Raw genomic sequence first — 12,576 nt, 5'->3', positions numbered from 1 at the left:
GCTCCATTGATAATGGCTTTTTATAGTTGTGGTGCACGCGGTTAACTCAGAGTCAGTCAACTTAGAGTTGATTGAACTTACTCATTGCAGCTGTTCTGAAACCGAAAACTCAGAGTTTCTCATCTCAGGGTAAGTAAACTCAGAGTTCCAGTTTTAACTCAGAGTTGGTTGAACCTCCTTATTGAAACAGGCCCCTGCTTGACAAGCAAGAACAAACCTCACTGGTTCTCGCAGAAGCTCAAATGTGCTGCGTAACACACGATAATTAACCTCATTGGTTCTGCCGGAATCTCAAACATGCATGCTGTTACACACGAGAATTAGGGCCAGTTTTCGCACGTCAAGCAAATATGCTTGAGCTTCCGTTTACCACAGCTGATGTGTAAATTGATGAATGTTTGAATCGTGTCTCTAAGAAAAAAAGTCTGACTAAACCACTCAATTCATATGGATTAGTTTTACTGTCTTTATGAACTTTTTGAAGCGTCAAAGTAGGCTAGTTGTGTAGGCTGTCAACGGAAGGACAGAAATGTCCCAGATTTCATCAAAAAAGATCTTAATTTTTGTTCCGAAGATGAACGAAAGTCTTACGAGTTTTGAACGTCGAGGGTGAGTAGCCTAATTAATGATGGAATTTTCATTTTTGGGTGAACTATCCATTTAAACGGGTTTGGAACGACGAGGGTGAGTATGACAGAATTTTTATTTTTCAACTTATCCCTTTAAGAGGAGACAAATTTGGTCATCGCAAAACAATAGGCTACAACAGAAAGAACAAATTAATATGGCTTAGATAATTATAATCATTTACAAGTTACAACATTATGTAAAATTCGTTACAGGTTGCTTATGCAGCAAAACAGCAGTAACTTCACCAGGCAGGCATACATTGTGCGAATTTCGTCCGATTTTGAGCCGAATTCTGACTCGTGCGACTCTTTTTCGGGTTGGGCCGATTTTCAGCTTTGTCGTGCGTCGTTTGTCGTGCAGTTTTCGTGCAGTAGCTATACAAGGGGAAACGAGAGGCGATTAACCTCTCCCGACAGGCAATCGGATGGTCGGATGAATTTGTGGCATGTCAGAAATTTTGGTCGCTCCTCGTGACTATATCGCACAGTTGAAGCAGAGCTACGAACCGATTACCCTAAACTCAGTGTTTTATCCCTCACTGCGCCTGCGCGAAAACAGATTTTAAACATTTCAATCTGCAGGAAAAAAAAAACGAAAAGAGGGAACTCTTTAAGTTCTGTAGTTCAAACTGCGATGTAGCACCGTGCCTCTTTTATTAATTTGTTAAACAATGTTTTTGAAATAAACCTGTTTTTAATTTTCATTGATGACTAATTATTGCAGTGTTCGGACATATTATAGACTGTTAATATAATTATATGCCTATAATTCATTGTAGCCTAATCGATCTAAATGTTTTAGACAATTTTCAAAGAGGATTCTCATTGAAAATTGTCTAAAACATTTAGGTCGATTATAATGAATTATAGGCATATAATTATATTATTATTATTCCTCTAGGAGTAAGCTTCTATGTAATATTTTATTATCCTCACAGCGCATTGCGGCGATGTGCTGTGAAATTATTGCGTGGCAAATTAATTATAATAGCAGATCAATTTAATAATAAAATTAGCCTTCCCTAATACAATAATAGCCTACTAATAATAATTTAATACATAAATTGGAAGTGCTAAATCATCTTGATATTGAAAACTGATGCTTGTTTTGACAATATCTCTGGATACATGATATCGTCTACCAACCCAGCACGGGGGTTTATCGCACATATTTCACACGTACGTAGCAGTAAAGTGAGCAGTAAAGTCGCAGCTCGATGATCAGACCGTATAGTGTGAGCACATAAATCCTGAGCTTTGGCTTTAAATCGCATGCGATCTACTCGTTCAGTGTGAGTAGATACCTTGCTGAAATCGCACAAACATCGCACAGTGTATGCCCGCCTTTAGACTGCACTTCATGTGAATCGCGTCCTTAAAGGGCACGTACGCTGCCATACTGTTGGCACATCTTCCCAGCCGGAAATGATGTACGTGATATTGATGAAACCTGAAATATGCAATCGTGTCATCCTCGTCGCAATAGATGCTTAGGACGTGACAGTTGTTGTTAGTGACAGATTTTTTTAGAAGAATATTCTCTAACCGAAGATGAATCCTTCCAGAAGAAGCGAAAGTGATTGGCAGGGACTGGTGAATGAGGTAGGAAACGCAGACATATTGATGCCTCACGCTCCCCTGCACTCTATGAATCATACTATCATCAGCATTGCACTGTATAGAGGATGCTTAAATTAACCATATAATATGGTTTTCAATGAATTTACCGACTTGTCGTGTGTAACATTTAATAGCTTGATTTGCAAAATACGATTTGCTGATGTACAGAGACATAAAAGCACTTTTACTGTACCTGTAACGTTATTTTCATATTCTCTTGAGACCGCTTGTTCCTCTTATCGAATAGTAGGTAGTGTTCTCGTTACATCTTTAAATGTCTTGCATAATAATAAATTAAATAGCCTACGTAAGGTCTGACACAACATGATCAGTGGAGGGATTAACTTAAATCTTTATCCTCTTTCCTCTTCTCGTCAAGATCCATGAACGGCGCTGAATTCAGGGTAGACCTGGCATGCAAATGAAGCAAATATTGAAAGTAATGATTTTAAACTGCAATGTTGCACTATTAGGCCTACAGGGTGATATGAAATCTCCTTAGGCTACACAAATCATCATACACGCACAAAATTTAGGAGAGGTTGCTTTCAGAACATATGATGCATAGCCTAATTTCAAAGGATTGGTTGACCACAATGTTTTTTATTTTTTTATTTTTTATTTAAAGGTAGGACTTAATTAGTCCTTTATAACAGGCCATTAATTTCCTTCAACAAAACTTCCAAGGGGGTCCCGTGACTCAATTAATTAATCATTTTAAAATTATTAAGTCACGGGGCCGTTTTGTTGAAGGCCATTAATGACTATCGACCATTAATTCAACCAGTAACTGTTTGATACTTTAAAAAGTAACATCAGAGCATCTAACTACATTAAATTGTTATTAAAGAACCTGCAGTTCCTGAAACATCTAAATCAAAGCTCAGGTAATTTTGTTGAAAAATACTATAAACAGTGCAAAATCCCACTTTGATCATTGTCTTTTCTGGCAATGGTGACTAATGCATTGAATTGGAGCATTAAATACCCCATTGTTTTCGTTCTGTGCCTAGTTCCTGGTATGCAAGAGAAAACTGGAGAGTAAGAAGGAGGCACTGCTGATCTTATCAAAAGAACTGGACACCTGCCAGCAGGAAAGGGATCAGTTCAAATTGATGGCAAACCAGCTCCGTGAGCGCCACCAAGGGCTGAAGAAAAAGTACAGAGAGCTCATAGTATGTATTATATTCTATTTTATTCTATTCTATTCTATTCTATTCTAAATTGATTAAACAAACATGTAGAAGTATGAATTAGAAGACATACATTTTTTTGCAATTTATATATATTGTCATTATGATGAAGCGTATTTCTGTCATGACAACTCTGTCATGAGTGTTTGGAGGGTTTCTGAAAGCATGCTGCACTGCTATAGCAAATGCTGACCAAGTATTTAAAGGTTAAGCAGCAAGCTTATTGGCTACTGATACGACTAGAACCAATCATCTGTGCCTTTTAGAGAATTTGTTTCCATCACCCTGTTTTTATGCGCATTTAGAAGTATCGCATTATAAACGAGTGATGGAAAAGCCATATTTCGAGGGGGGGGGGAAATCCCTTCATTCGCAAAAAAAGGATTTACGCTCGCATGAGGTGGTTTTTGACTTGTGCGAAAGAGTTAATGCGAATAATGGGAGATGGAAACTCATTTGCTTAATAAATTCTGACAGTGAACATTAAACCTGCATGACTAATTAGCTGTTTCCGCTGATGGTATTTAATTTACTGTTGGTTACTAGGTACCAATACCACCACTCTCTGCTTGAACAACTTGATTGAAAAGTTTTTTTTTTGTGAACTTTGATAAAATTCGCTTCATGTTTGGATGGAAACCCAGCTACTGACGTGATTGCAAGCAAATTTAGTTAAGGAAATATCAGCCTGCGCCATCTAGAGTTCATGACAGAACTTTGTATTTATATGAACTTTTTTATTTTATTTTTTCATTTATAGGATGGTGACCCCTCTCTGCCTCCTGAAAAAAGAAAGCAGGTATGTTTGTTATTATCATCTATTTAAACATGTCTAAATACATATATCCTCTCTTAGATGCTTTTATGCTGAATTTAATTAATTAATTAATTCTGAATTGGCATTTAAGTGTCTTTACACAGACCTTTTAGCTGCTCAGCGGTGCATAAATGCATTTATACAGCAATTCCAGCTGTATGCTTTGATGCTAGGTTAGATCAGAGCAGATATCATTAAAGGTGCTCTAAGCGATATTAGGTGACATCACTTCTTGTTGACGTTCGAAGTATTGTCAAACAAAACAGAGGCTAGCTAGACCCTCCCTCCTCCTCATCCGCGCACCAACCCCCCAAATCCTTCTAGTCGGTTATTGGCTGGAACAGTTTGTTATGTTTCGTGGTGCGGGTTAGCCCAGTTTGTTTTTGTTGCCGTTTGTGGAGCCTGGGGTGTCTGCAGAGACCGTGTTTTTTTACAGTGTGTTCAGGGGACAGGCAGCTAGCGGATAGTGAGGAGATGTTTGCTGTATGTGACAAAAAATGTTTTGGCCTAAAAAACACATGACATCGCTTAGAGCACCTTTAAAGCTTGGCTTTTATGCAGCATTGCATCTTTACACAGAATTTTGAGCAGGCACAGAGCAGCCTTAACTTATCTCTGTAAAGATACCTTATGTATACAACTGAATTTTATGTTAACAAAACATATACTTAGTGAAGTAGTCAACCCAGCAGTATTCATGACTTTCATCTGATGTTATTCAAATAAATGGAATTTTGATGGATTACGTGTTGAAAAATCAAATGTGTTGTTCGACCTGTGTTTGCCACAGGTGAATCTGGCGCAGTTACTGAGAGACTCGAGAGAACAGAACAAACAGCTGGTTGACGAGGTGAAAGAACTGAACCAACGTTTAGCAGAAGTGCAGGGTGATAACAAGGTATGGGCTTTGCACACACACACAGGTCAGGTCATTTCTTTGCATGACTAAATCATATGCAGATGTTTTCAAAGTCAAATGAGTAGTCGCATGCTCGCAGGTTTCAACATTTAGACCACAGTCCATATATTGTGGTATAGCATAGATAATATGCAGTCTTTTCATCACACAGCTGCTGAGGATGACCATTGCAAAGCAGCGTCTAGGGGACGAAGAGGTGGGGGCTCGTCACTTTCCAGCCCATGAGAGAGAAGATCTTGTTCAGCAGTTAGAGAAAGCTCGAGAACAGGTGCATTGCCTTTGGCATTCTGCACGTTTTGGGTTCAAATCAAACTTAAAGTCCCCGTGTAGTCAATAACTTATCGCTTAAAACTGTCTTTGATAGCCAAAATGACATATTTAAATGTTTTTTCCTTGAAAAAAATTATTCATGCCTTAAAATAGCTTGAATGTAACTCAAAAGGTACACCCTTGCCTCATTTAGTATATATGCGGTTCTATGAATATGCAAGTTAGCCCCGCCTCCACTCACTCAAACCAGCTCAGAGATCCACTCGCTGACGATCACACATTGACGTGATTGGTAACAAGGTGCTTTGTGACGTCAGAAACACCAGCGATTTCAAACCGTGATTTTGAGACTGTCTTTGGCTCACTGCAGTTTTAAAGAGAAAATGCTCAGCAATGATGTTGACTTATGAATTTGCGCATGGTTTGTCTTAAAGCATCTTAAAACCACCACATATAAACAAGATTAAATGCTGGCTTTTCTCCACAGGGGACCTTAAATTCTCAAGAATATCCATGTCTCAGTTTTTTGTCATAGATTTGAGTTAAAAAAAACAAAAACAAAGATACAGTAATATAGTTCTGTGTCCTTACCCTATGATGTTGTAGAATGAAGCACTGGAACAAAGCTTAAAAGCAGCCACAGATGAACTTCACGATGTGAGAGCAGAGCGTAATGTCTACCAGGAGAAAGCTCACAGACTAAATCTGGAAATTAACCACATCTTGGGTAGCAATGAGAACCGCATCCTGGATATAGATGCTCTTTGTATGGAGAACAGGTCAGTGTTGACATGTTCAGGATATACACACATTTAGCATTAGTAGTAAGAGATAAACACCCCACAAGAATTATCATACATATATAGAAATGTATTATTTAATATCCAAAATAATCCATAAACGAGTGCAATTTAGTTTTCCAGGACATTCAGTTTATTTAACAGAAGTGTAGAAAACCTCACTAACATAGTAAGGACTTAGTAATGCACAATTTGCAAACATGTAGGTTATGCGCTTGTTGCATGTGGCCGCCATGTTGGATTTCCGATCTAGCGAGTGTGTGCATAGACCCTTCCAGTTTCACCTGATGCCAGTGCAGAGAGCTGGAAAAAAACAGAAAATTATTTACTGTCCACAAAAAATGACTTGGACTCATGCTGCATACACATATGCCTACTGTAAATATACAAATATGTAAATATAACATCAGTTTGCAACACATCCACACCCATCAAGAAATATTTTATTTTTTGCATCACCCTTGTTCCCTTGACAAAAACCGATAGGATTTTTGCATTGGCTTTTAGACTATTGCAGAAAATAAACTCCTTGTTCAACAAAATTTTATGATTCTCTCATGTTTTATTCACCATGAGAATCTTCACAAATGAACACAACTTGAATTTTGAAGCCTGAATACAATTGGCAGAAGCAAAAACCTAAACATAGGCTATAAACAAACTACACCACAATCACTCTGCATCTGACAATTCATCCAGTTTTTATTTAAAAATTTTTTTGAGTTAGAATAGTTTAAGCATGAGATTGTGAAGGCGGACTAGTATCCCTGATGTTTAATGTCTCTGATTGACAGACTCTGTAGTCTCATTTAACCACTTGTAAGCAACTGCCTTTTTCTAGACAGTGGAAGTTTTTTTTTTGAATCACAAGGGTTATTACTTATATTTTATATGGTAAAATAGAATTAGAAAATATAATAATTGTGCTAACCGAAGACCTTATTTCAGGCATTTAACCAAAAAAACAATTTTTAAAAAAACCATTGACTTCAGGATTGGAAGTGTTAAAATGCTAACTTGTTTCCAGGTTTTGGCCGACAAAAATTTGGTTGTGTCCCAATTCTTGTAGTATGTATAGTGTGTACCTAAAATTCCCAAAAAAAGAGAAAAAGTGCACTCCAAAGGCCTGGATAATGGACGACTTTAACTAAAAAAGAAAGAAAGAAAGAAAAGTGCATAGTATAAGTACACTACATCATTACTGGTATGTCACCCCTGCTGCACTCATAATCAGAATTGGGGTAAGACTGACCTCTAGTGGTCTGGTGGGGATGTTACAGGCAGTGATGTGACCTCTGTAACATGTCCAGTTGGCTTTGTCATTGTTTAAATATTATCATTATCAATAGTGCTATTTTAGCTTATCATGTTGTGGGTAATTTGACAGTATATCATACTGAAGTCTTCAAAATATCTATTTTTTTTTTTTTAGATATCTACATGAACGGCTTATGCAGCTTCAGGAGGAAGTCAGCCTCCTCAAAGCAAATGTCATGAAGTATAAGGTATTTATTACACACACAACCAAATTTATATAAACACAAAAGATTCACTTTAATTGGAATATGTGTAAACTCATTCTGTATTCTGATGTTGAGCATATCATATACTCATGTGTTTTATTACAGAGTGCTTTGGAAAGCAAGAAGAACTGCAAAGTCTATGGAAAGTCCAACAGCAGCTCTCTGACAGGTGTCCTCTCTGCTAAACAAGGTACAACACAGCACTTCTATAGAATCCAAACAGTAACAATTGGGTTCTTCACAAGTAGTATTCTTTGATTTATTTACAATTCTTTGAAGGAATGATACTTAGAAGCTAAGCTCCAGCTCATGTGTTTCCAGTACAAGAGTTGTTGTTGTCTGAGGAGAATGGCTGCAGTCTGCCAGTCACTTCACAGTCCATTAGTGACCTGAAGTCCCTGGCAACTGCTCTGCTGGAGACCATCCATGAGAAGAACATGGTCATTCAGCATCAACGGCAAACCAACAAGTATGTTATGACACCTCATTCTCTGTGCTGAAAATCACAGAGGATCTAGTTTATTATTTAGGAAATTATCTTTTTTAGTTGTTTATAGAATCTCTTAATACTACTAAGTAATTTGAAACGCATGCTTGTATGAGTCAGGTGAATGACTGAAATTCACTTTACTATCCACAAAGAGAAAAATAACTGCATACACATATGCCTACTGTAAATATACAAATATGTAAATATAACTTAGTCAATGTTACTTTTAGGAATACCTATTTTATAGGAAATTAAAATTTAACTAATAGTTTGTGTATATTTTAACAGGATCCTGGGTAACCGGGTTGCAGAACTGGAAAGGAAATTGAAAACATTAGAGGTGTCTGGGTTGTGGAGTCTGCCAGGTAAACATCATGTCTAATACTATGCAGTTTACTTTAATGATTGTTTAATTTTAGTTTAGAACTTTACTTCTATGCAACATAATATAGTTTATCTTGCTTATTTACAATTTTTAAATAACTCTCAATTGCTCTCCTATTTCTGCTTTCCACTCTTTCTTCTCAACTCTCTGGAGGCATCACCTACAATGTGTCTCTTGGACTAGGGAGTACGTTTATTATTCAATATCATTTTTGCCTTTTATACCTTTCTGCACTTTTCTTCAAACTAATTCTATCTACCCTTGTTGTTAACCTAAATATATAGCTATCATTTATAATAGTTCATTAGTACATTTTGTTGATGCCAACGTTGTTTACAGGAAGGAAAGCTGTTATTGTCCTGAGTGACTCTCAGCATGTCCAGTCCACCACAGAACAGTCTGTACATCTAACACCAGAGTCAATGGGTGAGTTGTTAGTTATTATTACTATTACTATTTGTTTAATTAATCTAAATAATTAAGTTGGCTAAATTAATAAGCTAAATGTTTAGTAATATTGAATAGTTTTTTTTAATATTAGTGCTGTCAGTCGATTAAAAAAAGATTACCGAATTTAAAATTGTTCCTGTAATTAATCGAGATTAATCGTACTTAACATTAAAGTTTTACACATTTTTTATTGTAATAATATCACATTTAATCTCCAAACTAATGTAGAAACAACATAAAGATAGTAGCCTATAATCGCGCTTGAATGGTTTAAAAGCATTTGCGTGAATAAAAGCTATATCATATAATGTAACGGTAGCCAGAAAAACAGAATGATAAATGACGAAAAAACGGATGCTGCATTAATTGCATTAAATATTTTTTACGCATGCGATAATTTTTTTCAGTTCAACGCGTTAAATGAGGAATATTGTGACATGTACGTATGACCACAATCAAGTTCAGAAACAGTGTTTACTGATATAGAGAATAACTTCCTTTGAATTTGCAGTCGTTTTTCAAAGCTCAAACAGCAACATAGTTAAAAAAAAGTGTAAAAAGCATAATAGGAAAATAACATTTACAGAAACTTCAGAATCACATAAATCAATGTTTTAAACTGTACATTTTGGAATACATTCCAAAAATTACAAACCTCATGTGAATAAAACTGCTCGTATTATATTCCGAAAACATTTTCTGAAGGTAAATCACCTCTTTTCACTGGAAAAAAGGGGAAAATTACCTAATTTCTTAAGTCTATTTAAAAAATAATAACAACAGTGTTATTGCTATTTCTTTTTTAAAGTTAAACCTTTGATGATCAATCTCTCTCCAGTAGGAGATGAAGAGATTGTTACTGGAGAAGAGGTCACAGAGGACACTGGACTGGCCGTGGCAGTCGAGTTGAACCAAAAGGATGATTATTTTACCTGCCCGTATTCATTCTCACAAACACCTCAATTCAGTAAACCAGCAGAAAGTGTCCAGCCTGTGGGGAGAACACAGTGTAAAACCCTTGCTTGTTCTGACTCTGAGAAGCCTGTGTGTCCTGCTGAGAGGGGATCCGAAGAACATGAAGATATTACAAGCCGGGGATGTCAGTCTTTGAAAGGTTCAGAAGAACAGGCTGTGAAGAATGATCATCCTGTTGTTCTTTCTGAGGAGGACTTTGATATTCAATGTGTATTAGAGGACAGTCTGCCTGTGGCATCAGAGATCTTTGGCAGTTTGGTCTGTATTTCTGGACCTGAGCCTTGTACATCGGAACAGCAAACAGAGCAATCGGTCGAAAAAGAAACAGTGCATGCTTTCCTAGACACAACTTCTCCTGTTCAAACTTCATCACACCAGGAATGAATGTTGTTCTTAGTGATATTAAGAACTATGAGGGAAGCGCATAAAAACACCTCCATTCATTGAAACCCCACTTAAAACAAGTGTACACAATGAATAAGACTGGCAATAGAGTAAAAAGAACCTTTGAATGTCTAAATTAAACGTATTTATTATTCCAATTACGTTCAAAGCAATATAAAAAAGTTCACCATGGGGATGGCTGGTAAAATTAGCCAGCTAGCCAAACTCCTGTCATGAAAAACATATGAGTCAGAATATAGCTTCTTAGCTCCATTTAATAGAGACTCTTGTTGAGCATTAAGACATGAACAAAGGAGTGAAACTGAAAATAAGCACAAAAAATACACTAAGGTGAAATTGTCTCTCGTACAAATACCAACAAAGCTTAATTACAATGAAATATAATGTCTCAGTAAACAATCAGTTCAAGAATTTAAATCAAAGGTTTACACTCGTATATGGTTTTAAATAAACATGAAATCGGCACAAATCTATTATTAGAAATACTGTAAAACAGAAAATGTATAAACCACTTACAGGCAGTTTTTGCTAAGGAGAAATCGAAACATAACAGGATTATTGCAGCTGGAACAATCTTCACCATGTGCTTTTGACTCTAACTTCCTGATTCAGCCTGCAATACCATACTTGACCGCTAGAGGGTCATAATCACTCTAACAAGGATAATACCCAAAGTGCAGAACGATAAGCCCTTTCTGGAGGCTTTCAATCATCAACAATATCGAATGAAATCTTAGATCTGATATAGCTATGATGACACTACCAGCAAGTTTATTTTCTTTTTTTAGAGGTTATAGTGAAATCATTTCAAAGACACTTCTTTTATTTGGACCATTTTAAACATCTTCATAATTTATTTTAATCTTCTTGTAATTTGTCTTTATGAGTAAAACACAACATGCAATTCTTGATCCACATGCATAAGGTAAAGGTTCTTTTTACTTGATTTGTTTTCCCTTAATACACTGGATGTCATTTCAACAATAATGATTTGTTTCTTAAAGAGTCAGTATTTTTAGGCTATTTAATTTCATATTTGTCTTATTTATTATAATTGATCTTAATGATTGTAATAGTGTTTGAACTGAGAAGGTTGGTGTAAAACCATTCTCTGTAGATCACCAAATGTTATACTGTAATATAGTGTAAAAATAAAATGGGAACAATCATCAGCTTGAAAGCTTAAGTTATATTTATTTATGCAAAAAAGCACTGCATTTCAACACACTAGCGATGGCTATATAATAGGCCTGTTACTAGGCTACATCAGTTAAGTGGTTTGTGTTGACTTGACCTGTTCGGTACACCAGAAAATATTTATAATGACGGAAGGATTATCTCGTTGTTTACTCGATGTCCTCACGTCAGTGTTTTATTGAAATAAAATCAATGTAACATGCATGCTTACAAACATCAATGACATTTTCAGGGCACCGCCCCTATTTTGCAAATTGGTGCGAGCTGCCAGTTAATTAGTCACACATACTGACACAGGTCATTTGCAAATATAGGCTACAGGTCCCTACATTGAGAGATAAGCAGTAATACTCTGAAAATGTATCAGTGTAAACTGAGACAGTTTCGGCACTTAGCCTATTTTTGCCATTCACAAAACACATTGTAGCCCATAACATAAGTTTTTATGTAGCAACATAATCTTTCAGGTGAGTATTGTATTAAAATATTTTATGGCAGGCTTGGAAGTTTAAGCAGCTCATTTAGTTGGATTCCGTTTAGTGCAATCGCACTTTGGATGTAATTGGGTTCTGTTTCATATTAGCCTGTGTTATATTAGTGGATAATTGCAGCGCCAGCCAGGCTCTGTTTACACCTGGAATTTAGATGTGTTTTGGTCGATCGGATCACAAGTAGACGAGGGAGACGCATACCCCTTTACACCGGGTGTTTTAATCTGTCTCTTTTGTCCACTTCTGTCCTGATTTCTTTGAGGGGAGGGTATGGGAAAACATTTATGCGTTTTTTTTTTCAGATCTTTCGATCTAATGGACAAAATAAGCTTGGGCAATTTACAAATGAATCCGTCTGGAGATGATGGGGAACCATACGGAGAGCATCAGCTTTCGTTTCTGCTCTGACAGC

General features: G+C 36.5%; 1 protein-coding gene and 2 long non-coding RNA genes across 7 annotated transcripts; 1 reads left to right on the top strand and 2 right to left on the bottom strand.

Annotated features, from left to right (window-relative positions):
• The first annotated feature begins 474 nt into the window (after positions 1-474).
• On the top strand, positions 475-11,648 carry ccdc149b (coiled-coil domain containing 149b). Of its 5 annotated transcripts, none has more exons than XM_077246604.1 (13): positions 475-609; positions 3,263-3,424; positions 4,203-4,241; positions 5,050-5,157; positions 5,330-5,446; positions 6,055-6,227; positions 7,681-7,753; positions 7,877-7,961; positions 8,093-8,240; positions 8,550-8,626; positions 8,800-8,832; positions 8,986-9,072; positions 9,935-11,648. In XM_077246604.1, exons 2-13 carry the CDS (start codon positions 3,365-3,367, stop codon positions 10,453-10,455), a joined length of 1,521 nt encoding a protein of 506 aa, XP_077102719.1. In that variant the 5' UTR covers positions 475-609; positions 3,263-3,364; the 3' UTR covers positions 10,456-11,648. The 5 variants fall into 5 exon arrangements, with proteins under 5 accessions (XP_077102719.1, XP_077102715.1, XP_077102717.1 ...); XM_077246600.1 differs by lacking the exon at positions 475-609 and adding an exon at positions 2,034-2,231; XM_077246601.1 differs by lacking the exon at positions 475-609 and adding an exon at positions 2,045-2,231 and having other exon boundaries at positions 9,938-11,648.
• Positions 6,359-7,481, bottom strand: LOC143753829 (uncharacterized). Its single transcript, XR_013207819.1, has 2 exons — positions 7,451-7,481; positions 6,359-6,551 (listed from the first exon to the last, which is right to left on the bottom strand). It is a non-coding gene; the product is annotated as an uncharacterized LOC143753829 (long non-coding RNA).
• On the bottom strand, positions 7,778-11,091 carry LOC143753828 (uncharacterized). The gene is made up of 2 exons (XR_013207818.1): positions 10,993-11,091; positions 7,778-10,777 (listed from the first exon to the last, which is right to left on the bottom strand). It is a non-coding gene; the product is annotated as an uncharacterized LOC143753828 (long non-coding RNA).
• Positions 11,649-12,576: the final 928 nt, after the last annotated feature.

This window comes from Siphateles boraxobius, unplaced genomic scaffold (assembly GCF_051911475.1).
Source record: "Siphateles boraxobius isolate OS27281-9 unplaced genomic scaffold, OSU_SipBor_1 29, whole genome shotgun sequence".
Classification (NCBI taxonomy): Eukaryota; Metazoa; Chordata; class Actinopteri; order Cypriniformes; family Leuciscidae; genus Siphateles; species Siphateles boraxobius.
Note: the sequence above shows the minus strand (reverse complement) of the source record. Positions and strands in the feature narration are given on the sequence as shown.